We start from the raw sequence: 27540 nt of genomic DNA on the forward strand, positions 1-27540 counted from the left end.
ATCAAAGAAAAATAAATACTCTTGAGGGGATACCTTCTTTCTCCTGGATTTATGTTCCCCCAGGGAGCAGTGTCCACCAGGGATGAAAGCATGAAATGATTGACAGGTAAGTTTGCAAAAAGGGCGAGTGCTGTACAGGTCAATCCTCTTCAGTTTTAGACTGAAGGCACGCTCTGCTCCTCCCCTATACAGCAAGACACCTGCAAGGCATGAGCCCCCGCAGGCAGGCTGCGGGATTTCCAGCTCTGCCAATGACCGGGAAGCATTTAGCTTTGTGTTTTACACATCCTTGGCCATGTCTTACAAGGGAGCATTTTCAGCGATCAAGCTGATATTCTGCCCTAACTTCTCCACTGATGCTTCAGTGGGTTTGTACCTTTGGAGAAGAGGGTTATCATTCACTGGGCCTATCCTAAAACCCCCACAAAAGTTAATGATTAAAGAACAGATGATTTACATGATCTCATTCAAACCAAGACAAACCCTCTCTCAAATTCAGTCTCGTTACAGTGATGATTTCCCAAAATATCTAACAATTAATTTTCATGTGTTAGGATGTTAATATTGAAAACATTCTAGTAAGATACCTTATTTCAACACATCAGAGCTTTCTAATTTAAAACCTGTGAAAAACAATAATACCCAAATGTTGGTAGGATGTGGAATAGCTGGTGCTCCGATTATACTGCTGGTAGGAATATAATATAGTACAACCATTTTCACAGTTTAAGATAAACATGTCCCTACCCAATAACCCAACAACTTTATTCCTAGGTACTCAACCAAGAGAAATGGAAACACATTCCCAAATAGTTGTACAAGGATGCTCATGACAGATTTATTCGTAACAGCCAAATAGGAGTCAAAAACAAAAAAGTACATTTTAAGCAAATTTGACTTCTAGAGGTTGAACTGTAATCACAAATAGTTACCAACCTTGAGGTTAGGAGTTTGAGTTTGATCCACAATAAATCTCATCAAAATGTTAAACTGTTGATCAAACGGAAAGGAGTCCCTAGGTTTAAGAGAAGAAAAAAAAAGTGCTCAGTTTTAAAGAAAGATCTATTACAAAAAGTAATGCAAAACCGCATCAGTAATGAAAATATACCATTAGAGATGAGTCTAATTTATATAAAAGCAAGCTTGACCTTAGTTGACTAAGTTTACTAACTGTACTTTTCATTTTATAGAAATACTACAGTAATACACATTATATGGAAAATTCAGAAAAAGAAAACTCTTGCTGAAAGTCCCCAGACACACACTATGCTCACTTTGAGTTATGCTATTTTGAAAATTAAGCCCAAGCAATAAACTAAGGAAGAGATTCCTACCTGCCCTCTAAGGGATCTGCTCGTCTTCTCTCTGGCCACCTTTCTGAATATTGCTTCGTGATAACCACCTCCAATCCCCAAATCTGGATCTGCATCCTGAGTGAGCACCTTACCACTGGCCTTGCTAAGGCTCATCACACTGTCCTCCTTGGTCCCACTGGGCAACTGCTTATGGTCTCTGTTCTGTGGGGTCCCCACAGCGGAGTGCCTGTGGGAGACCCAGCAAGGGAACGAACTCCCCATCCAGCTACAATACGTATGCGGAAGCCAGGGCCTGCGGAAGCCCCTCTCCTGCTCCACTTCTGGTCGGTTCCTAAGCTCACTTCTGGTAGCCGCTTCACATCTTCGACACATTTGAGAACCCTGAGGACTCCTGGCTCGCGAAAGTCTATGCTCTCTCCAGTACTGCAATTATTAGTATTAGTTTAAAAGTGCAGAAATGGTGTCTATGTGGGAAAACGCAGACACATCTTCCACACTAACAGGAAAGACTGTATAAAGCAAACTTCTATTACAATGGGGGCTGAGTGAATGCACTGCTTTCTTTGGACTCTCTGACTCATACTGCCTATAAATTAAGGATACGAGGCTGACAAAGCACACACAAAACGCCTCTCTTTTTTTCTGCGGCAAGGGGAGAATGGAGAATCCGCTGAAGTATAAACTGGTGTGTTTCACCAGGAAATGTGCCCATGGTTAGGCACGGCCAAAGGAAAGGGAACTGGCAGATCCAATCAAGCCTATTACCTCAGGAACCCCTCACAGCCAGCATGGAGACCCCTACCCCACCCACGCAACCTGCCTGCCCCCCCGCCCTGGTACTCACGGACTGATCCTAAATATGCTTAAACAGCTAGGCATCTCGGCTGCTGGGGAAATGGGAATGATGAAGGTGTTCTAGAGACTTAGACAGAATCTACCCAGAAGAGGATTCTTTTTTTTTTTTTTTAAGATTTTATTTATTTATTTGACAGACGGAGATCACAAGTAGGCAGAGAGAGAGGAGGAAGCAGGTTCCCTGCCCAGTAGGGAGCCGGATGCAGGGCTCGATCCCAGGACCCTGGGATCATGACCCGAGCAAAAGGCAGAGGCTTTAACCCACTGAGCCACCCAGATGCCTCCCAGAAGAGGATTCTTAAAGGGAAGGGGCATCCAGGAAAATAACAAGAGAGTTTTCCTTAATCACCAAAGTTTAGGAGTAGAATCTTAACAGTCCTGCCATCCCTAACACTCTGAATGGTTTTGCCATTCATAAATTCATCTACATTAAGGAAGTGACCTTTAGGCCAAGTCTGGCTCACAAATATTTTATATGGCTTTCAGAGTGTCATTAAAAAACAAAACAAAAAACAAAAAACCACAAATGTGTTGCCTTAATGCACATTTCTTTTTTTTTTTTTTTTAAGATTTTATTTATTTGAGAGAGAGAGAGGGCATGAGAGGGGAGAAGGTCAGAGGGAGACACAGACTCCCCATGGAGCCGGGAGCCTGATGTGGGGACTTGATCCTGGAACTCCGGGACTATGACCTGACCTGAAGGCAGTCACTTAACCAACTGAGCCACCCAGGTGCCCCATTAATCCACATTTCTGACCTTTCTTGAGAAGTCTGATACCACTGGGCCCACGCATCACCCTCCCTCCCGTCTACTTCACCGTTATTATCAGCTGATCAGCCTCGCCCTGGCTGAGAACCTTTACAAACCCACTGATATACTGGTATGTAGGTAAGTTCCCTAATTCCACTAAACTTACTCAACCAAGGGAGGGATGGCATTTGAAAGGCTTACTGTAAATACAGTATATTAAACTGAGCTCAGTAAAAAGTCAAAAGAGATCTATTTGGATAATAAAATTCTGTAGCAGCACAGATGATACAGATCTACAGGGTCAGGCACCAAAAGCAAATAGCTCACATCAGAGTGCAGAAGAACAAATCCAAGTTTGCAGTCACAGACATCTAATAGATGCATGCATAGGGATGATGGCAGGTGAGTATGTGCTCCTGCAGCGGAGGGAGCCAGAAAGGAAAGAAAAAGCACAAAGACTATCCACACCGTCCTACAGAAGAGGAAGACGCCTGCCCACAGAGCAGCCTGCAGTCAAAGGAATGGACAAGGAAGCCACAACCAGCAGTCCTGGATTCTGGCCCCCAGCCTGCCACTAACACAAAGTGTGACCCAGGCAAGTCAGGTCAAGTCTGTTCCCTCATTAATAAGATGAGGAAGGGTCCTTCCATTTTGGAAATTCCATGATATGCAGTCATCGCCCAGTGGGTAGTAACTGGGTTGTACAAAGGCTCCCATACTGATGGTAATTACCTGCTCTGGAGTCATTTTTTTACTCATTTAAACATTCACTGATCTGACACATGACCCTCCATCTCCTACCAAATCATAATGAAGAGCTTACAGCCAAGTATCTTCTGAGGTCATTTAAGCTCCAATACTTGTATGTTGAGGACCTGCAACTGTAGAGATAACTGACTGGAGGTCGCTCAACAATGACCACGCACAGTTTTTCACATGTCTCTGAGTCTCCGCAGACCTTCTCTCTTTCTTCATAACAGCCAGAGAGTTACAACTGATGTGTTAGCAATCTCCAAGCTACTGAATGCTGAGAGAGAGTATACCTGGACAAAAGGGACATCACATGTGCTAGAAAATTTCTAGTGTGACTTGTAAGAAGCTAAAGTATTAAAAGGGCTAGGATCTTCAGAAGGATGTAAATAAATACTCAAATGTCTTTCAAAGAGAAGGGAATCCATTTGCAAGGCTTGATAATATTTGTTTTTAATTTGTCTTGAGTGTCCACAAAAACCATACCAGCGCAACGAGGATATGGGTATTTCATCTCATGTAATGCAGGAACATTTCAACAAATACGTTAACAAGTGAATGTGGAAATTGTGTCAGAGAGTACTTATTCAAGCAGATGACAAAACCATGGGTAACACCTATGAGAGTCTTGTAACATCAGCATGGTCTGGCCCATGTGGAGAGACATTTTCCAGAAGATGATGTCCAAATGGCCAACAAATACATGAACTGCTCAACGTCACTATGAGGGAATGCCAATCAAAACCACAAGGAGGTATCACCTCATACCTCCTTAGCTATTGTCAAAAAGATAAGAGAGAACAAGTGTTGGCGAGGGCATGGTAAAAAAGTAACCCTTCTGCACTGTGGGTGAGAATGTCAATTGGTGCAGCCACCACAGAAAACAGTTCAGATTCCTCAAAAATTAAAAACAGAAACATCATATGGTCCAGTAACTCCACTTTTGGGTGTGTATCCAAAGGGAATGAAACCACTATCTTGAAGAGATAACTGACCTCATGGTAGCATTATTTACAAAAGCCAAGATATAAAACAAAGTGTCTGTCAACGGAAGAATGGATTAAAAAAAAAACAACAACACAAAAAACACAAGAAATATTATTTGGTCATAAAAAAGAAACTGCTGCCATTTGTAACAACATGGATGGACCCTAAGGGCATTATGCTAAGTGAAATAAGCCAGACAGAGAAAAGCAAACAATGCATGATCTGACTTATACGTGGAATCCTGGGCTACCCTCCCACCCCACAAAAGCAAAATTCATAGAAGCAGAGTAGAATGGTGATTGCCAGGGCATATGGGGTGGGGAAAATGGAGAGATGCTGGTTAAGGGATACAAGCTTCCAGTTTCAACATGAATAAGCTCTGGGATGTAAAGTACAGAATGGTGATTTCAGTTAACAATACTGTATCATATTTCTTACCATATTCATATCTCTTAGTTGCTAAGAGAATAGATCTGAAAGTTATTACCACCACAACAAAAAAATGGCAATTATGTGAGATGAAAGATGTGTTAAGTAATGTTATAATCATTTAGCAATATACACACGTTGTCAAATCGTCAGGTTTATATATGTCAAACTTACACAGCATTATATGAGTTGTACTCAATATTTGAGTTATATCTCATGATACAATATTATATAATATACATAATATAATATACATGACAATATTTGAGTTATATCTCAAAAGCTGGAGAAAAAAAACGGCCTAGCCCCTAAAATCTTACCTGGTGACATCTAGAGCCTTCTGAACTTTTGCCTGCACAGATCCAAGTAAGTCTGCTCCCATTTTCTTAAGTAATTGTGTGAGAAGAACAAAAAGCCAGTCTTGCAAGTCATCCTTATGAATTATTATAAAATCCACAAGAGTCTCCAAAAACATACTGAAAACCTAGGCACAAATGAAAACCAAATGTTTCATATGTGTAATTCATAATTTCCTCCAAAGTCTTTATTAAAAATGGACTGGTCATATAGAGAAGACAAATATATTAAAAAAAAAAATAGATAAAGGAAAAAGGATCAGAACTTACTCTCTGTTGTGAATTCCACGGCAAACCAGGCCATGCAACAAAACAAATTCCATGTTAGTCCACAGTGAATTAATAACCATTTTCATGCAGTTTCTTAAAAGACCTAGAAAAGACTATACACTGATACTGATACTCTCCCCTCCCTCAATATGCCTTCAAAATTCAGTACTGAGAGAAATTAACTTTGCTGAAAGTCATTTGTTTAATCCTGGAGGCCTCTATTCCTTCCATCCTTCTTTCGTCTTAAAAAAATTTAAAAAAGTCTTTTTAACCATCATAATTCCGTTATAACTGTCCATTATCTAGCATTCAACAAGTAATGCTACAAGATGAGGGAGGGAAAAAACTTTGTGCATTGTAGATTTTGAGGTAGTCCAATTCAGATACCATAAAGTAATATAATATAAAGAGATATTATTAAAGTCATTATAGTCTTTATTAAAAATTATGGCTTAGAATAAAAAAGATACAGTCCACATAATTCTCATGTTGCTGTGCGATCATTAATGCTGCATAAGGTGAGATAAGAGTCCACAGGGGACTATCCTCGAGCTGATTTCAGAGAGGTTAGCAGCACTGTGTCCCCTACTTGGCTAATGAGTCATGCTCTACTGGGACAACCAAGCCATTATACACCTACTCAGTTGTAGCACAGCAACTGTTAACCACCAGGGGTCTCCCTTGAGACAGCTCGGAAAAAAACTCATGAGCCCCTGCTATGGGATTCCTGGCTTAGCTCCAAGGCAGGTAGCAAATAATTAACTAAACTGAGACCTCCAAACTCACTGTACAAGAGCCTTCTGATGGAAACAAATTTCCTTCTTTATCCTCACATTCTGGTTCTGAATCAGCAATCTAGAGGTGACAGGTAATAGAAATTTCATCAATGCCCCATACCTAACATCCCTTATGCTCTAACTCTTATGAATCTTATGCTTAAAAATCTTCCCTTTTGGGTGGGAGGGGGGGGACCCAATATAGGGCCCAAACCCATGACCCTGTGCTCAAGACTTAATCCGAGATCAAGAGTCAGACATTCAACTGACTGAGGCACCGGGACGCCCCAGTCTTCCTGCTTTTAAACACTATTTTAAGAGAAAAATCATGGTAATTGTAACTTTGCATATCTGTGTGGCCCTAGAACTCAACCTTTCTTGGATTCTACTTATGGTGTTAATGTTAACCTTGCTGTGAGGTTCATCACAGGAATTTTAAGACATGCTCCAAGACCAGTATCGAGAACTGTAGTCTCTCACCAACCCCCGCCCCGCAGAAAAAAGGGACCCCCCCCAACTCATTCTCCCAGGCTCCTATGTGCATCTCAAAGAACAGGGGTAACGTGTTGTTTGCTGTGTCCCTAGCCCAGAGCGAGTACTCAGTGAGTGCTGAATGACTAGATGGAACATGTCTGATGACTCTAATAAGAAAGACAGGGCAGGAAAGGAACAGAGGTCACAATAACTGGCTGGCCATGACAGGTCTCCTTCTCCCCATAAGACTTACAAGAGACCATTTTTACTAGGAAAACTGGTCTGAGATTGTGAAATCCTGCACTGTCAAGCACATGAGATTTGTTTATTACTGACTTAAAAGTTCTCCCAATTTTTGTACTTCTGTTTCTGTCCTTTATCCATCCTTTAAACTTGCCCAATAAACTCATTCCTCCCATTTTCTTTCTCTAAAAGCATCCAACTAGGATTCCTCCAAAACTAACGGTATTTGTTTCAAATTCAGACTGCAAGCAAGCTTCTGTAAAGGGTCCCTCTCTTGGCACCACTTCTAGTAAGGGTCTGGGTCATAGTCAGGGGTGTTTTCCTCCCAGCAGGGACCCCTCCTCAGGCTCAGTGCTCTCTTTGCACCCCAGGCCCGTAGACGTCAGCTAGGTGGCCACCATCTAGCAAGTTCTTGAGGACAGTAAAATTCTATTTGGAGAAATAGCTTAACCTGGTTTTTCAATAAATCTATTACATAAATGCTGCTATTTTTCTATCTTGTCCTATATAGACAAATTCTACATGGGATACAAAAAAATTATATACTTGACTATCTTCTTCACTTCTATTAAGTTTAAAAAAAAAAAGGCATTGCATTAGAATATGTTGTTTTATTCTACCCAAAAGCATCTGAATATGACTACATCTGAATCTTTCCATTAACTCTTTTTTCCCCATTATGTCTTAAAACAAACTTTATTTAGCTTATTTTGCTCCATGTTTTAAGGACATCTGAAGTTCCCACAAAGTCGTTCTTAAAAGATACAACGTAAACTACTGCAGAAACTGGTGTTAAATCTGTAAGCTCTATACTGCGCTGTGGGGAATTATCTCTCACTCTTAAGTAGTGTATTATATGGCTCACGTGGGCATGCTGGGGGGCGGGGGTAGGTGGGCAGGCACGAGTCCCAGACTCACCTTGCTGTGAGGGTCAGCAAACATTCGGGTGAAGATCTCACACAGTCTTTTCAATTCTACTCGACTAGAAGAAATAAAACGGAAATTAATAAATGAACTTAGAATTTAATGACGAGTCAGCACTGAGATTAGCAAGAGCTTTTTTAGAACTAATTTTTATGTAGCGAATCTTTTTTCACAAATGAATCATTCTATTTAATTCACAATGAAATTAAGTACAAATATAAAACCATGACAGTTTGACTCTCAACTTAAAATGAGGCAACAGAATCTCAGAAAGTGACTACCAGAGTTCACACACACGGCAGTGGCAAAGCCTGGAGCTAAATACCACTCATTTCATTTGAGGTCTGTTTTCCACCTGCCACAGGTTAACGGTAATGGGATAAAGTGTAGGAAAAGCATGCGCTTTGGAGTCAGCAGAGACCTGGATTTTAGTATCAGTTTTGCTACAAACTACTCGGTTGTATTTAGATGCGTATTAAACAAATGGCCACAGGGAGGATTAAAGGAGGGAATGCTGCATTCCTACAACTGTTAAGACCCAGCAAACATTCATTTCCTGTTAGTGCCCTTTTGCCTTTCTGACCCTTACTAAGCTATACTATTGCATTCCATTTTTCCTTTAAGGCTTGAGTAAGTGTCATCACCTCTTCCCCAAATCACCCCTGAGTAATCAGATGAGACAGTTGGTTTGATGATCCTTTAACATTATTTTATTTTATTTTTTTAAAGATTTTATTCATTTATTTGACAGAGATCACAAGTAGGCAGAGAGGCAGGCAGAGAGAGAGGAGGAAGGTGTCTCCCTGCAGAGGAGAGAGCCCGATGTGGGGCTCGATCCCAGGACTCTGGGATCATGACCTGAGCTGATGGCAGAGGCTTTAACCCACTGAGCCACCCAGGCACCCCCCCTTTAACATTATTTTAAGATTTTATTTATTTGACAGAGTGCACCCGCACAAGCAGAGGGAACAGCAAGCAGACGGAGAGGGAGAAGCAGGCTTCCCGCTGAGCAGGGAGCCTGATGCAGCCCTCGATCCCAGGACCCTGAGATCATGACCTGAGCTAAAGGCAGATGCTTAACCAACCAAGCCACCGAGGCATCCCGATCCTTTAATATTATTAATAATGAGATCTAGTTAGACCAGTGCCAATCAACAGATTTCTAGAGATTATTCAATGGATACTCAGTGAACACTAAAAAAAATCAAGAAACTGGGATTACCAGAATTAAGCAGAGTCTTAAGGAATAATCATCTCAACAAACCACTGTCATTTTTTTTTAAATCCTCATTTTGTTTCTAACAGCTCACTAGAGTGTCAGAAGCTACGTGCATTTCAGAAGGCACACAACAAAACTTCTCAAGACCTCTCGGCGGGGTCGGGGTGGGGGGGGGGATAGGCATTCATCAGGTACGAACAGGGCAGGATGGAGTGCGACGGACCGGGCGGGCATACTTATGGCACAGGGATCCACTATCCACTAGTCAAGGTTCACTTGGCTGTGCAGAGCCTATCTGTGACCATAAACTGATCCACTCTCACAAGTTATCTAAGAAAAATTCTCCAAAGACTATAATATCCATATTTCAGGGATTCTAACGTACTGGATTTTTCACATTTTCACATCTCTGTAATTTTGAGATTCATCTTATAATCAAAGACATGCTAGTACTGCCATGGTTTAATAAGTAGCATTTCTTTTTAGAGGGATATAAAATAGCAGTGTGTCAACGGTCCCTCAGATTTGATGAAATAGGATATAAACACATATTTTTTTAGTATGTGCGATACAAGCTCATTTTAGAAAATTTGTGAAATATAGATCCAAAGAAAAAAGCAAACTAATCAACTCTAGTAATAACACTGGTACTACTTAAAAGTACTCCATTTTAGTAGCTCGTTACTATACACGTTTAAAAGCCGTATGTATGCATGTTATAAAATTTTAGGCTGAGCCTGCTAAGATTTTACCCACAACTCCAAAGTATAATGAGCGATACCAACCTGCAGAGTTGTTTTATTTTCTCCCTAACTTACACACTGTACCAAGACTTCTCAAACAACACCTACCAGATAATGTGAACTGCGGGGTAACCAAATGTTTTTATAAACCTAACAGAGCATTTGCCAACTATTTCCAAGTCTCTGGAACGCCAAGACCACGTCTTAGTCATCTTAGCACCCACAGTGCCTGCCTCTGTGCCTGGAACTGTGAGGGCTCCAGGAATGACAGGGACTCTGCATCAACCACAGCTGAGTGTAATATGGGACTTAAAATTTGGCTCACAACCTTGGCCCCTCGTCCTCACCTCAGTGTTCTTTGGCTCTTCAGTAAGTTCTGCAGGCCTAGGAGCCCTTCTTTCCTTTCTGACCAGTTGGAACTGGCACAGTGGTTGAGAACTTCCGCCACGTCCTCCGTCTGCCGCAGATAATGGGGAATGCCACCGTTCCTGGAGCCGTATGAGCGCTCAGAGCAAACACTTGAGGCGTCGCTGTTGGCGTCGTCATCAGAGTACATCCCATATGGCTCGTACCTCCTCCTCACAGGCTTCTTCTGTCAGGTGCAACGAAGGTGGGGGTGACGGAGGAAGACACGGGAAGGTGAGATGACTGTGAGTCACAGCACACGGTATCGACAACAGAGTCAAAGGTAAAAAGATACGCACGCACGCACACACGCACGCACCGCGCTTTCCTGTGCTCACAGATGAGGGAAATAAAAACGGAAAAGCAGACACCCAGTCGGGATAGTAAGTGACAGGCAGAGCAGTCCACAGCAGAGAGGGAAGAGTGTGGTTTGTAGGACAGTGTATGGACTTCGCAGTGAGGCTGACTCAGGTGGCAGTCCTGTTGCCGCCAACTGGCTGAGGAACTTCAGAAAGCTCCTCACCTTCCTGTTTCGCTCTCCTCATCTTTGAAATGACAACAAGGCTACCTGTCACACGCCTACTGGGGGCACATGTGAACTAACCTGGCCCAGCCCCCGCCACCCTGCAGGCATGTACACCCGTCGGCCCCCTTCGCAATCGAAAGCATTCTATCTTGAGCAGGGTCTGTGGGAAAATTTGTTGGAATATCCATGCTTCCTTAAGAAAGTCTGGAACTGAAATGTGAGGGACACAGCAGTGCAAGTAAAAGGATGTTTAAATGGTCCGAACACAAATAAGCTTCCTGCAGACCCCCTTCATTCACTTCTCTTACCCTGAATATAAAACTGTAAGTTAAACCCATAAATAATAGAGCAACAGCTATTAAACTGAAAAAATACAATTTTCCCTAAAAGAAAAAAAAAAGTTAATTGACTAAAACCATACAGATACAATTTTCTTCTGTCTTTTTTTTTCTTTCACAAATGTAATCTTCTAATAACATATGGCTTGTCCATCCACCATAACTTGCTCGGGACAGTTCTGCCTTATGCCTCTTGTCCCGACAGAGTTATGAGTTAGGTAGTACCCCCTTTCACTCTCAGAAGTACCCTTCTTAGAACTATAAATCATAGGATCGTCTGATATATATATATGTATATATATATATATATATATATACACACACAAACTAGACTTGTAAAATAAGAAAGATGTTGAATATATCCATTCATGAAACAGTAATGACATTAAGAGTAGACACAAACTGGGTTACTAAAATAAAACAATGACAGGAGAAGGAGCAGAGCTTGACATTAAAAAAACAAACACTAAAACAGATGAGAGAGGGGACTGATTCCATGGCTAACAACAGCTTCACTAGACTTGACAAAATCATAATTCAGGCTAAAATTTCTACATTGCACTACATGCTTTTTTGCTTTCACTACCTCCTAAAGGAAATATACTCGCAACAGAAAAAAATGAAGTTGTAAAACAAAAGTTAAAGCACTGGTACCTTGCTCCTGGAGTCTCCTAACAGCTGTAGGCAGGAAAATATTGAAGGATGGGGAAAAAGCATAGAGAATTATGTCAGAAGCATATGTGGGGATTGTTCTTGCAACAAAAGTGTACAGCAAAACATATCTTAGCAAAACAAAAATATCGGTTAGCAAGCGAATTCATATCAAGCGAATAATAACAAAGAACACTTTCACAATGGCATTTCCTAGCCCTTCCTACACCTCCTAGCAACACGCTCCAGTGCTCACTACACTTCCTGCTATGCTAAAACTCTTCCCACGCCACCAAGATATATCCCGAAAGTCATCGTAAGTTCTCCTGTCTGTTCCTATGCTAGATTCTGTCTGCCCCTGGGGTTTCTAGCCTGGGAGGAAAACACTGTGTACCATTCCTGTGCTCTCTCCTCTGCAGCAGGTCACTCGGGGAGGCTAAGCAGTTTGGATGAAGAGTAATAAGGACAGCCTGAGTGGACTGACGGCTAGAGTTCAGAGAAAAGCCCGAGTCAAGGAAAGCCCAAGCTCAAGTTCTCAAGTCCAACTCTGCCCCCTGGAACTTTGTGCACAGTCCCTTGGGCGGTTCTTTGAAGAATGAGGGAACTCCCCTGCCTTAACGGGAAGTCCCATTTAACTAAGGGTTTTGTACATCCATCATTTCCCACCCCTCTGACCTCCTAATAGGGTCTCTGAATAAATAAGAGACAGATTCTCAGTGCTGCAGCTTGGAAGGAAAAATAGCCTCCCAGAGTTCTGTTCCAGCTCGACTCTGAAGTCAAAGCCATGGTTAGTGCCATTATCCTGAACTCCAGTACCTGCCAGGAAAAAAGCCCTTCTACACAGAAGGCTGCTGAATAGAGCTGGCCAGGAGGCCCTTGCTTACAGGAAGAGCATCGGCAAACTGGTTGCTCATAGCCGCTTGTCAAAGAAATCTGACTGAGCAAGAATAAATGAGGGTGATACAGGACGGGATGAAAGTGAGAATCCCTATTAGCCAAAGACTGTAACATTTTGATCAGATGAAAAACGGGGCTGGGTTTAAAACTTCTGGGTCTGAAAGCAGGATGTTATAATACGTTTTTCCTTAGAGAGACAATATATCTTAAAACAGCACAAGCAAGACCAGGGATCAGACAGCTCTAAAGAGAATCTATTTTAAATGCTGAGCACATCAACCGGAATATGCTAGAGGCAGTGTCACTACCAGCTGAAATGCAGCTTTTAAAAGCAATTTGACCATGAGCTGATTCTACCAGGGGATGTTCTGCTATAAGCACAAATTTAAGGACCTCTAATCACTTTATGTTGCTGTTGTTTTTTTTTAGATACTCCATTATAATGATGCAAAACCACATTCCACCAGTGCTTTATACCCTCAGAGTTCATCGGCATTAAAATTTAGGAAAGTTTCCTTAAATAATGACTTAATGACTCATTTTTAAAGACAAACAAATGAAGGTAAAATCATATGGAACAACTAGTGTGGTCATGGAACCAACATGAGATTTTCCAACCACAAACTCTGTTACCTACTATTATAACGGTATGTTTAGGCTATGCCATCAGAGCCTGTAAAGCAAGAGAAGCAGGAGGATGAAAAAAGCAAATGCTGAAGAAAAAACATGGAGAAAAAGGAAAAAAATAAAAAAAGGAGCCCAATGACATCAGAGAAGCCCAATGTCATCAAAACTTCCTTGATACTGAGGAGCACAGAAGAAAACACCTAATGTCAGTATTTTTTGTAGGGCCAATTTTCACTTATGTACAGGGATAGAAGTTTAAAGAGAAAGTGCTAACAATATCAATTTACCCAGTATTTCCACAATTTTATGGAGTGCCCAAGATGACTGAGTACCCTGATTTGGGAGGCGATTTTCTGTTAGGACAGAGAAAACAGTCCAAGAGACTGTATACACATTGCGACTCTTACCAAAGCATCAGCAACAGCAGCCTCAAGGTCTGTACTCGTGCTCAGAACTCGCATGGCATTCACAGAGCCAGGTCCTCTTCCTGCCTGGCCAAGCCCAAACCGGTCTATTAAAGAAAAACAAAACCGAAAGATATGTCACTTTAATTCAAATTTCCTCAGTTCTTTGCAAGGGCTCCTGCCTCTTCCCATCTATTGGACAGAGGCACTGGAAAGTTTCTAGCCAATCTGAAGGTCCCTTCACTTGCAGTTCTAACTGGACTTGGTTACCAGCGGCAGAGGTTAGCCTGTTCCACATTTAATACTATCGTGCCACAAAGCATCTGAATAACTGAAATGGCTCTTTAATGATGTTGTATTTTTGAAGTGTTGCGACATGGGAGAGAGGGGAACTTATTATAGAAGTGAGCTGGGCTGTGGGCTGAGTCTTTTAATCTAGTTAGTGCTCCCTCTGGAGGCAAGCGGCCCTGATGTTTGGCCAAACTAATTAGAAAGCTTCATGGTTTGACAACAGAGTTCTAATGCAATGTGTAATCAAAAGTTAAAATTTGAAACAAATGTATTTGACTGATCTCTGCAAATTTTCATTCGTGTCAAGACTGTTTAACTGTCATTAGCTGAGCTCAATTTTTGGTACTTGTTTATGATGCCTGTGTCACCAAAGGTTATTTAAAGATCAGTTTATTAAAACTCTTCAATGAGCATCACAAAAAGCTAGCATCTTCAGTGCAAAATACTAACCATTCAGATAATATCAGTATACATTTATCCTGAGTCCCTCAAAGGACTTTCGAATGATAGCCTAAACATGTAAACAAAATGGACATGATCCAAAGAATCTAAAATAAATTTCAGCAATTCAATTATTTTAAGCCTATTAAGGATCAAGGACAATGAAGACTAGCTTTTTAAAAGTTCCATATCATCAGGAGAGCAGCCTTCCTTAAGAAGAGCTGAGGTTAAAGCTATAACAGGAGAAAGTTCATATAAATTATACTTCCTAAGTGTATCACAGTATTTACTGGCAAACATTTATTTAAAATGCTAATGTATTTTTAAAAACCTTTGAAGAAAAATGTTAAGATTAAAAAATGTTTTCTTTTTGTGAACAAATAAGATACTGTTTGGACCAAAAATAAATAAATAAAACAAAATGCAAAAAACAAAAAACTCTACTAGCCATGTTCTCATAATGAAGCATTTACAATAAAAGGAAAGCTAAATCTGTTTTATGTGAATTAATCTTTCTTACAAACTGATATATTTAAAACTCTAGATATGTAGCAAGAGTTCTTTAGAAAACAAGGACTGTAAAAGTGAGGTGTTACTTAGCTTTTTTAAAATGTCATTTTCAAAAATTACACTTCCCAGCGCCACCAAAAGGGGAAAAAATTTAAACACTGCTAAGCAAACGTTATACAGTCACAAATTTTTATAAAGAAACAAAAATTGTATGTTATACTATCCCCTTTTTTAATGCACTTGTTAGTCATACTGTATGCTGTCTTAGCTGTTATGTTTAAAAGATGACTAAATGTGCCAGATAAACTAAGAGACCACAAAGCAATTATAGCTAGATCTCTCCCTATTTTATATATATATATATATATATATATATATATATAATCAGTTGACACACGAAACAAGTGTAAATTTGAGATTTGCTGTGCATATGCTTTTATACATGATCTTTGCTCAAGTCTTTTTACCATTAAAAAAGGGTAGATAGTAAGGGATTTATGAGTAACAAAATGAAAATTCAGTTGTAAGCCATTTAGAAATTACCAGCATAAACTTAAATAAAAAGGAATCTTAAAAAAATTTTTAAAAAAAGTATATCTCATGCCAGCAATTCTTGCTCCAGGGATAATACTGATTTTTTTCTGACAGAAAATTAAAACTGTAAGAACAATGCAATTATCCTGTGCTTCCCAGAAGCATACGGCTCTGCCATACACAGTGACTGCCGATCACTGGATATGTACCATAGATCATTTGAATTTCAAATCTGAAGGGGAAATGTTTGTCTGGATCTGAGCAAAGTTACAAGCTTTGTTTTCACCAGACCGAAGTCTGTTCTACACCTGCTGCTCTGATGTTATGATGAAGCTCCATTTCCCAAGAGATGGGTATGTGTGACTGTGTCTTTAGCCTGGCCCCTAATTTTCAGGGGACTGTACTCATCAGAGTGTACGTAATGAAAAGCATAGCTCGCTTTGCTTAGAGGAAGAACGGAGAAAATAACTCCACGAATTGGTGACAGCTGTCCCCATTGACAGTCTGCCTTACTCAGGTAAGAAAACTGTAGTTAGCATATAAAAATGATGTCAGTTAAATCTAGCAAACTGAAGCATTTCTGTATGCTTACTTTTTGCCCCAGTGGCTAAGCGGGGGATTTCTGGTATCGTTAAAGCAGGCTGGGATGGAACATTTGGGGACCATGGGCTGCAAAGGCTGCCTGCCACCTGACCTGATCATCTGAATCGTGACCTTGTTTTTCCGTAAAAGTTTTAGGACACACATTTATACATATGAAATTATGCATGCTAGGATTTGGAACATTTAGTAACTAAACAGTTCCTCCAAGTAATTAGAACCTAACACTAATAATTAATGCCACAAATCAACACTTTTTGGGAGCAAAGCCTTGGGAAATGAAAGACTCCGCTGGGTGACCTCCATCCCCTCTCTCCCCATAGGGACTTTCCAGGGCACCTATTTCGGGTGGCTATCCTCCTGAGGAGTGGAGTCAAAAGAGGCAAAGAAGCCCCTCCCTGTGTTTTTGTTTCGTTTTCACATAAACATGAACACTGGAGAAATGATGTTGTCAAACAGGCTATAAAGCATCTACGGCCTATTAACAGAAGCATAAACATTCAACAACTTAAAAAAATCAAAAGCACGCTGGGGAAAACAAACATGAAGTGTGTACATGCCAAGTGCTAGCCGACACTGATGGAAACAAATGCTAAAATGGGTGTGAAACTGGAACATATGAAGAAGCCAAGGCATGCAGTTAGCACTTGTTCACCTGACTGCCCAACAGATTCAGCAGTGGAGAGGGCACTAGTGGACCTGGAATGACGTCGAGAGGCTGCAGGTAAAAGGAACGGCAACACCCACAGGATTAACACAGAAGTACCCAAGACAGGAAATGCCATAGTCCAAAGGGGACGCACGGACTGCTCCCAATGAGGCCATGTTTTCTCATGAAAGGAGATGATGCTGGAGATGAATGGAGAGCAAGTGCCAATCCCCGAACTCTACGGCAGCCTGCTGGCTCTCGCGGGGCTAGCACACACACAAGGCATGACAAGGGCACTCTTTGCGGTGTTCTTTAGGTACCACCTGGGCTCAGACTCCAGGTTTATATTCATGCCACGAAGCCTCAATGAGCCGTTATGGAAATATGCAACATGAAGGACATCAGGAGTCACAGAGCACCGTCTATATACCGAGTGGCACAGCAGTAGAATGGACTGTTTACTCAGCTCACAGGATGCCTCATCAGTACGTGATGCATATGCAACCATGCACCAAAAACAAATGCAGAGAAGGTCATCATGTTATCTGAACAGAAATAGAACGAAATCCCGAGAAAGGGGCTCAACAGATGAAATTCTCTGTTCCCCCCAATTTTTGCTCTACTGTTCCATGAATATCCCAAGTGTCAATGAACTTCTTGTTTAACTGCTAGAAATTTGGTTGTAACAGGTTTAAGGAGCTTCCTTGGCGAGGCAGTCACAGTACTCTGGTTATGAGCAACTGCCGTGTAATGCAGCTGGGGGCAAATCCCGGTTTGACTGCAACCAGCTGGAGGACCTAAGGCCAAGTGCTGGAGGACCTGAGGCCAAGTCCTAAGTCTCTGTGTCTCAGCTTCCTCAGCTGGAAATGGTGCTGAAAATGGTACGTACCTCTTGGGAGTGGAGAGAGTTGCAAGAGATCAAAGAGCACCTAAAGCAGTGTCAGGCACTGAACAAATGGTGGGAGCAACAGTGGTGGTGCTGCTGGTGCTGGCAGTGGCAGGGATCGTTACCAGTAAACTCCCATTTATATGTCTATGTTAAATATTACTTTATTAGCAAATATTCATCATAAGCCCATTAATTCAGCAACCTGAGGAATTCTATGCTAAACTCCGTCCGCATATAGAACTACTTTCAGAAGAACTGTAAAATATAGCTTGGTTCAAAATATGAATTTATTGAGCAGGGTGCCATGCAAAATATGGCTTTTCCTTACCTCCGGAAAAAATCCCAAAAGACTGTTATGCTTATATTCATGACTCTGGAAAGAACAGGGTGGCTGTACCATAGAAAACTCACAAGGTTTCATAAAGCAATACCCAGCAGTGCTACTTTTCACACATGCTACTAGAGCGCAGTATCCTGTACACGTAAACACTTTCATTTTGTCATAAAATACCTGAACCTCAAATTCTTCAATATAATTTTTTTTTAAAGATTTTTATAAGGTAATCTCTATACCCAACATGGAGCTCAAACTCATGACCCTGAGATCAAGAGTCACATGTTCTACCACCAGCCAGGCACCCCTATAATTTTATTTTTTTAAGCTCAGGTCACTTTATGAAAATGCACATATCTGTGGTTATCAGTGGTATTAAACAGCAAAGGTAATCTGGTGGACAAGGACAAATTTTTACCAGCATGTAAGAGGAAAATTTCTAACTCCTCAAGATGCACAAAAATAACTGGCAATCTCTAAAACAGATATAAAATAATCACTTTCCTGACATAAGGAAGTTGGCAAAACACGTTTTAAGACTGAATTTTACTGTATATTACTGTACAATATTATCATAGTAGTTTAAAACTGAAAATAGCTTTTAAGCAATACTTATGGTTCCTTATAAAGTTGTCTTCTGGTTCTGTTTCAACAGACTATTCTACAGTAAATCTGTCATGTAATGAGTCCTTTGTCATGTTCTCAAGTGAACACCCATCAGTGGAATCCAAGTGGACCCATTTATGTCAAAGCCTGATTTTCAGCAGAGACCCTCCTTTCACTTGAAAGCTGTCACTGTAACCATATACATATTCATACCATGAAAATGGTCCAAAATAACTCTGTAATAAAAATGCAAACCTAATACCAATATATAATCACCAAAACATAATTATTTTCACATACCCCCCATTTCAAACTGAAGGCTGGCTATATAAATTGATCCAAAGGGACACTAACACAAAATCTCACTAATTTATAGAAGAGGTGGGAAACAATTATTAAAGTGAATGGGAAGAAAGAGGAAACTTCACATTGTCTGAAGGGCACAGTGAGTTCCCTTGGGGACTGCCTTCAGGGACTCATCTATGAATTCCTAGGTCCTAACTCCAAACCTGGAAATCACGATTTAGAAACACTGCTGGACACTTTCTTTGTGCTTAAGCCTGGAGAGAAAGCATTTAATACATTTCAGAGGAACAAATGAAAGACACTAAATCATCAAAACTTTCAAATGAGGCAGGGGAGCAGCCAAGCTTTGAAGTCAAACTGGATTAAAACCTAGCTCTGCCATCTAGCTGCGTGACCTTGAGAAAGTGGCTTATTCTCCCTAAGACTCTGTCTGTCATCCGTAAATAAGAGTGACAGTAACACCTATCCCGGAGGGTGAACAGGAGCCACAGGGGCTGCGCCTCATCCATAAACAAAAGTGACAGTAACACCTGTCCCGGAGGGTGAACAGGAGCCACAGGGGCTGCGCCTGCTCACAGTGGTGCTGGTATGCAGAAAAGCACTGCTCTTGTTCTCACTGGATACAAGTTTTATGGACAGACTGAACCCAAGGAGGCAAAGGGGGCATGGCATAAAACTTCAGCTGGGAAGTCGTTAACCATGACCCTGACCACAGCAGAAGACATGTGCCAATGGTAGTTTGTTAGGAAGAGGAGACATCTGCATCCACATCTTCTGCCCTGGTAGGAACGACTGTACATTTCACCATTCTGGGCTGTCATCAGGAAAGATCCATACGCAGATCCATTTCGCCAAAGAAAGTGAAAATCAGACTAGATCACTCAAGTACTCAGGGTTCTGTGAGGAGCACAAGAATTCAGCACACCTTGCCTGGTCCACTGACTGCATGCTGGTCCAGTGACCACATGCTGGTCCACTGACTGCATGCTGGATTACAAAGGCTACTTCCATGGACAATTCCATGGACAGTAATGAAAATACCAGTACATATATGAAATAAAAACCCGGAATTGCCTAAGAGACCAGATAACTAATAAATAGACTGAATCGTTCACTTATAGAACAGGTTGTATAGAAGGCCAAATAGTCAGCAAGGATGCAGAGATATAGAGCTTTAACTTAAAAGGAAAAATCATCAGTTCATTTGGTGGGGGAAAAAACATCATGGCTGCCCTGATTTGAGAATTCTTTTCTGCTGCTTCAGATCGCTGTGGAATAGCTGATGTGTACGAGCTAAGGTGCCCCACTCGGGATTTCACAGTCATCAGGTAGACTATTCTCACTATGTCAAGGGACCCATCTGGCATGGCTTTCACTGCATACAGGACAGCAGGTCATAAGGATGTCTATCTGGATTTTGGTTACTGACACTGATGGGATAAAAGGGTATTAGAAAGAAGTATGCGACGTCAGGAGCAGAGAGAGGCAACTATTAAGACCGTGTGTTTCTGATCGATCACCCACAGTGCCGTTTTCATATCTGAAAGACCAGTTACATAATTGAAGTCGAAGTAACAGACTGCTGCAGAGCACAGTTCCACAGAAGAGCTTCAGGCCTAGGCCTAACATTCTAAAATGATTTCCACCAGCCATGCTTATCAAAAGGAAAATACACAGTTTTACAGCAATTAATATGGCAAAGAACTGAAACACAATTACTGGAGAATACACGGTATTTTTCTTTTGTGAAAGTGTGTGTTTTTCCTAGAGGTCTCTAGGAATTAATAATTTGCACTAAGAGGCATATGTCCATTTTAGACTATTCAAACTAAGAAGAAAAGGCAAACATGATATTCCATAAAAGAAACGGGTTTCCCAGTCAGTTTTTCTCAAATCCTAAAAACTGAAAATACAAACTCTCGCTGTTAGACAGACCAAGGTTGGTGGATGAGCAGCCCCAAAGGACACCTGGCTAGTGACCTGAGACACGGTACTAATACCACTTTATGGCCACCAAATACTGTAAATTTCTGTCCTGGGAGGGCATCAGGTCACAGCCTCGCAATAGCTTAGTGAGCCCAGGAAGAATGAAAATATCTGATCAGTTAACAGTAAGCATGGTAAAGTCGTGCATTGTGCTGCACACATAAGCAGTTTTTCAAAAAAGCTACTTTGGGCTTGCATTAGGAGGAAGCATTGAAATGACCCACTTAACAAAAAAAGCATAGCCAATACCTTCATCCATGCAGCTTTTTAATGTTATCACCCCTCAACTGAGCATATTTCATTTCGTAGACATTATTGCAATTTTATTTTTCTCCACCTTTGAACTGAATCATGTAGGGCCTGACCTCAGGTACAATTAAAAACAAATTGCCGAAATTCAATGGCAAAAGATACACTTTGGATTCGCTCTACTTTTAAGAAGCAATTTACTTTCACTGAGCATCCGCTTCTATTAGAAGTGACCACGCAGATGGGCTTGCCAGCCAGCCAAGTGGTCACAAATGGCAACAGCAGAGTAAAGTGGTGTTTTTTTCCTCCAATATATAAAAACTGGAAATGGCCAAACTTGAAGCATGCAGAAGGGGAAGGGGACAACAAAGGGTAACTAAGGAAGAGGAAAGAGAGAAGAAAGGATCACGAGGACAGTAGAGGAGGGAGAGCAGGTCATTCCACCTGGCAGTGTGTGGGAAAGCATTTGGAGCAGGGCAGGGAACTCTGCTCCGAGAGCCAGCGCCTACAGGTACTCACCGAGTGGAGGAAAGCCCCGAGCGGGGCTCGTATCGCGGCTGCTCTCACAGCTGGTATTACGGCTGCACCCCTGACTCATGCTGGGTCGAGGGATACGGCTGCTCCGTGCTAGTGTGCAGCATGAGGGTTTCAGAGAAGGTGAAGAAGTTTAATGAAGACAGAGAAACTCACAAAACGTCAGTCACATTCTGTTAACGTAATCATGACATTGTCCGCGCTGGGGTTGGGGGCGGGGTGGTCATCGTGATGGCTCTCCCTGCCGAGGCCTCACTGACCGGCTTGCTGACAACTGCAAAGGGCCTGCATAAAACCTCGATTATGCTCAAGGTCTCGGAAAGCTGTGCATTTTTGTATGGAGGTGAAATAACACCTAAATGTAAGAAATGAAAAGAAAGCTTTCCAAAGAGCAAACTGGCACTGGGAAATCCAAAATCCAACTTTTTAAAGAAAATGATCAGTTTTTATGGCTTTAGCAAACTGGCTCAACAAGATGATAAAAGACTAAAGCCATTTTCATACACACTGTGTTAGATAATTTATTTTGGGTTAAAACAGAATAAAGGCCCTAGTCCCTGAACTCCATGAACTTACCTAGTTAAAAGAAAGAGGGTTCACTTCTCTCAGCCTGGGCTTCTTTAAAAGAGAAGTTCTAAGGACTTACACAGCTGGAAAACCTGCCTACTTCAAGTAAGCATCTAGATGCCTCAAACATACTTACTTATCTAAACCAATAGAGAATAGAGAGCTGGGACCACTACCTCTGTATTTACTGGTCCCAACATTTCGTTCCTGCTTTTTCTGTGGGAATCCAAACAGATCTGCCTGTGGTCCCTACTCAAGCACCTTCACTTACACAGCCTTAACCATGAGTCTAGCCATGGTATGTGGACTGACAATTCCCAATATTCATGTTAAAAGAGCCCTCTGCTGACCTAAGGATGGCCAATTACCGTATGATTATCCACGGGTAATTTTGTTATGCTCGTGTTACAAAACACTGAGAAGACAGAGTCACATGAATAGTTTAAGGTCTAACATAACTTGGCCATAAAGCTCACGGAAGACCATGATTCTTTTGTTTTCTACTTTAATCTGAAGGAACAAAGACACAGTACTGGCAAAATACTCAGAAATGACTCTGCATACTGACTAGGAGTAGCCACCTCCATAACAGCTGGTGGGACAATAAATATGTCCATCTTGCGTGGACCTACTCATTCTGGACCACATAGAAATGTCTTCCCTGAATATACTGGAAAAAATACACTAGAGTCACTGATGTAAAACCAGCCATGTTTACTATATTGTAGTGAGCAGAGCCTATCACTTCAGAGCCAGCGTGGATTTACAGCATGACCAAACTGTAACAAAGAATGACTTCCAAACCAGCATCACGGAACTCCCTGATGGAGAAGAATATGGAAGTGAGAATCCAAACCAACTTCCTCCTGTGGTCTCTGCTCAGTGCTAGGGTTACATCAGACCCCACAGTTACATAAGAGATGTCCAAATGCTTAGGTCTGCACTAACAAGCAAGGAAAAAATCAAACAGGAACGAAATGTGAGCAATCTGTCAAAACAAGGCTTTGCTTGGGATTGTCGGAGTAATTCCTAAATTCGCCTTCATTTGCCATGTGACATGGAGGCACTGGGTTTCTGCTCCCAACTAGCCATGATGATATAATCAGCAATTCTTGATAATAATTCTGAACAGCTCCTATGATGAGGGCAAATGCCAGGGGCTAAGTTAAAAAACCCTTAAAAAACTAGGGAGCATCCCCTGACACGAATATATGAGAACGTACCTAGAACCTAGCAAGTAATGCGGCTTATCCCTAGAGGATCAATACTACAGCTAATTTGTGAACTGACCACACTAACTCACTGGTCCAGCCATGCTGCCTCTCCTGTCTTAGCCTCCCCTTAGGAAGGTTCCAAGGAAGAGTCCCATCATTTAAATGAGAAGGGTACTGCGAGACGAGGTACACATGTGAGTACCTCTGAGTTCCTTGCTGAAAGGCAGACATGAAAATCTTACCTTATTTCACTACCCGCTCTGAAACAAACAATGGGAAATAAAGACAGTCCTGGTAAGTGTTTCACACATGCACGTGCTTAAGTTGAGCATTTCCTAAAGTTCTTGCCTGATCCCTTCCGACTGTTAACCCTGCTTCCACTCCCTTCCTTAAATAATACACATGCTACAGCAGTGGGGAATCTCTGCTCTCTCTCGCTGAGCCTGCTTTGTGAAGACAAGAGCATGAAAAGGGATAAGCGGACATGATCTGAAACAACAACATGCATAATTCTTAACAAGATTTACCCTCCACAGTATTTCAGCCACAGAAAGTGTATTCTCCCCTTCGTGCCAACTGGCTTCCTTAACAAAGGCTATTAGTAACATACATAGAAAGAATTCTGTTTACGAATTTGCAAACATCTGCCCATGGTTGCCCCACACCATGTTAAGGGACCTCTAGTGGTGACAGCAACTGTTCAAATGCTGGGTAATTTAAAACATGAGAAGAGTAATGGCCACTTCTAATAGCACTTCCAAAGACCACTCCTCAAGGAAGATCTTAAGTACATCAATCTATGATTTTTATAAAGACTAATGAATTAGATGGTCAAAGCTAAAAAAAACAATATATCAAATCAGACTCTTTATGTATTTTCAAAACTGACTGTTCTCTATGAGAATATATAATGTGAAGGCATAACAGAAGAGGAAGAGATGATGAAGATGTGCTTGCTGTTTGAACTTTCTGAAAACAGTATTCTTCAGGGATTCTGAAGTCCTGTGCTTACAGGAAAGGCTGGGAAGCCTTCAAAACCCATCTGATTGGCTTTCACTTCTGAGAGACACTCTTACAGTGTTTTGGGGTAAACCCGACTTTTGTCTTTTTAGAAGGGATGGATCCTAAACCAGAACTCACATCAAAAGCAAAAGTACAAGAGGAATAAGGAGCACCACCATGAAACGTCTCTACAGTCTGGACATTTCCATGTTGTGGTCTTGAACACAGTAGTCTAATTTAACAGGAGACACTGATTACCCTTAATTTTTGCTTCTTTCAAAATATTTTAACCAGAAAATCTGAAAACATCCTAAATGCATATCCACAGGATGTAAGCTGCCCAAAATAAAAATATTTTTAAACCCTTTCTAAGAGATGAGTGGAAGAACAAAACTAAAGGCAAACTTCCAAAATGTAATTGCTATAGACAGTAGCTATTCACAGGACTTTATTATTCATCAAAAACAGAATAAAACCCTCAAACGACACAATTTACAATCTCTTCTGTGTGGTTGAACAGTTTATGAAGGAATAAACTGCCAAGAAAAAAAGAGAGTAGCAGGGTTCTCTTTTGTTTCTTGGTTATTCAACAGGAATTCTATCCTGTTTTGCTTAAGAAACCTTAAATGTTAAAGAAGAAGAGCTCTGGTGTCATTTTTATCACAGTTGAGGCATAGCTGAACCAAATATAATTTGCAGAATTAATTCTCAGTGCAAATTCCAAGCCTAGCTTAGCAACGATTAAAACTATCAATTGGTTTGGGACAAAAGAAAATATTCTTAAAAGACACTTACCCCTTTTCCGAATATTTATATTTAAAGTTGCTATATAATGAACCAAATGTTCATAGATACGCAGGCATATACCAGTATCTACTAAATGATCACAACAAGGGGCAATCTACTGCTGGAAACACTGTACACCAGTCACCCCATAAAAAGGAATCTCTCAGCAGTACTATAGGAAGAAGTGGAAAGATGCACTGGATTCATTTATCTATCTTTGTAGCTGTGTGTATTCTCACTATGTGCAGAAATTTAAATAAGATATCTTCTTTAAACAGAACTGTATATATGACCTCAAAGCTTTACACAACTAATCCCCTCTTAATAAGCACCAAAGAACTTTGTCCAAAATACTGTCTCAAATAAGAACTCTCTGGAAGAGAATAGGTTCCTATTTAGTTCTTACTGATGGATGGGTTTCATAGGACCTTGTAAAGGCTTAGTAAATGCTATCTTTTCAACTATCCACAACACAAACTTCCTAGTTAAAACCATGGAATACCAGGTCCTAGAGTTATGTTAGGCAACCTAGGGCAGTTCCACTCCCAATTTCAAGAAAAAGGTAAAAAAGGCAACTTTAATAATGTAAAAAGTCAAATCCCCCAAAATAAAGTATTTTTAAAAGTATGATACTAATCTGGATTGCTAAGATATATCCTATACATTTAGCTAACTACCAAAAAGGGACAGCCAAAACCTCATGACTAAATATGAAATGAAATGCATTTTCCAGACGAAACTAGATCCAAACATACATATGTTACAGCCTCAAATCTGAAATTTAGATATTCTTTTTTTTTTTAAAGATTTTATTTATTTATTTGACAGAGAGAGATCACAAGTAGACGGAGAGGCAGGCAGAGAGAGAGAGAGAGGGAAGCAGGCTCCCTGCCGAGCAGAGAGCCCGATGCGGGACTCGATCCCAGGAACCTGAGATCATGACCTGAGCCGAAGGCAGCGGCCTGACCCACTGAGCCACCCAGGCGCCCTGAAATTTAGATATTCTAGTCATGCCACTTTCCCTGGGGTATCCACATAACTTGTTATAGCTGGATCCAAGTAACCTGTCAGCTCAGGGACCATGCTATGTAATGCCAACAGAAAGCTGGGATCATGTAGAAATTTCTCACTTGCTTTGGAAATGTTAGTCAAACCAACTCCTATCCACTCTACCTCTTAAATATGTCCCCTCTCCCCGACTTCTCAGGGCTCAGGTGGCCTTCAAGGACTTGTAGAAGCAGCGCCCTCCCAGTCTCACTGCCCTCCTCTCCCACCTAACCCTGACAAACTTCCTTTGCTGCAGCTAACTGAATTACCTGTGGTTCCCAGAGCCCATTATGCTCCCTCCCCTGACTGTTTCTGAACACACTCCTCTGTGCCCTGGAATACCTTTTTCCTCTTCTCCCTACCTTGCCTAATCCTGCCTTACACATCATCAAAAAATGCACCTCTTCTGGCAAGGCTCTCCTCTCCCAGTCCTTCCAGATTTCTCTCTTGGGAAGAATGTATGGTGTAGGCAAGGGCCCTAAGACACTCCTTTCCTATGGTCCCAGAGCACTGTGTCACAGTATCTGTCATACTATCTTACATTTCCACCCCTTAGACTGCAAGCTCTTTGAAAATCAGAAGCTATTAACTGTTTTGTCTTCTGATCCTAAGGCTTAATAAAGTGCCTGTGCATCACAGGAAACAACAGTAAAGCTGTTGATGAGATAAATAAATGAGAAAGAAAAGCCAACAGGACTTATATAGTTGTACTCTGATTTCACATTAATAGATTTTTACCCTTAGAAAACAATAAAAGTATAAGAAAGAGTATGTACACAGATTTCTTATATTACAAAAGATGCCTTTTATATTAAAAAGATTATATATGAATTAGATTTGGAGTAAACTGCTGAGAGTAATTCAGGTAATCCTACAGGCTGTCGCAAAGAAACTAAACACTATAACGCAAAAATATTATATATTTGGTTTTCATTTGTTTCTAGTTTTCATGTTTGAAGTATCTATACACATTCTTTGACCGTAAGTTCCACCAATTAGGTTAGAGAAGTTCAAAATCAAAATATACGTGGACCCTACAAATTGCTTTTGCAAG

The 27540-nt window shown here is 41.1% G+C and overlaps 1 protein-coding gene across 13 annotated transcripts in view; it reads right to left on the reverse strand.

Moving 5' to 3' along the window:
• Positions 1-27540, reverse strand: part of CLASP1 (cytoplasmic linker associated protein 1) — a 268754-nt gene that overhangs the window by 49408 nt on the left and 191806 nt on the right. For 3 of the 13 annotated variants that reach the window (XM_032840927.1, XM_032840929.1, XM_032840926.1), the window contains 7 exons: positions 21856-21963; positions 13945-14048; positions 10441-10685; positions 8126-8189; positions 5715-5717; positions 5409-5572; positions 937-1015 (listed from right to left, as the gene is read on the reverse strand). In XM_032840927.1, coding sequence (XP_032696818.1) covers positions 937-1015; positions 5409-5572; positions 5715-5717; positions 8126-8189; positions 10441-10685; positions 13945-14048; positions 21856-21963 — 767 coding nt within the window. Of the gene's footprint in view, positions 1-936; positions 1016-5408; positions 5573-5714; positions 5718-6500; positions 6570-8125; positions 8190-10440; positions 10686-12016; positions 12041-13944; positions 14049-21855; positions 21964-27540 lie in introns of all 13 variants that reach the window. The other 10 variants (XM_032840935.1, XM_032840933.1, XM_032840931.1 and 7 more) reach the window with 6 other exon arrangements.

Source organism: Lontra canadensis, unplaced genomic scaffold, assembly GCF_010015895.1.
Source record: "Lontra canadensis isolate GAN:19392208 unplaced genomic scaffold, GSC_riverotter_1.0 scaffold117, whole genome shotgun sequence".
Lineage (NCBI taxonomy): Eukaryota > Metazoa > Chordata > Mammalia > Carnivora > Mustelidae > Lontra > Lontra canadensis.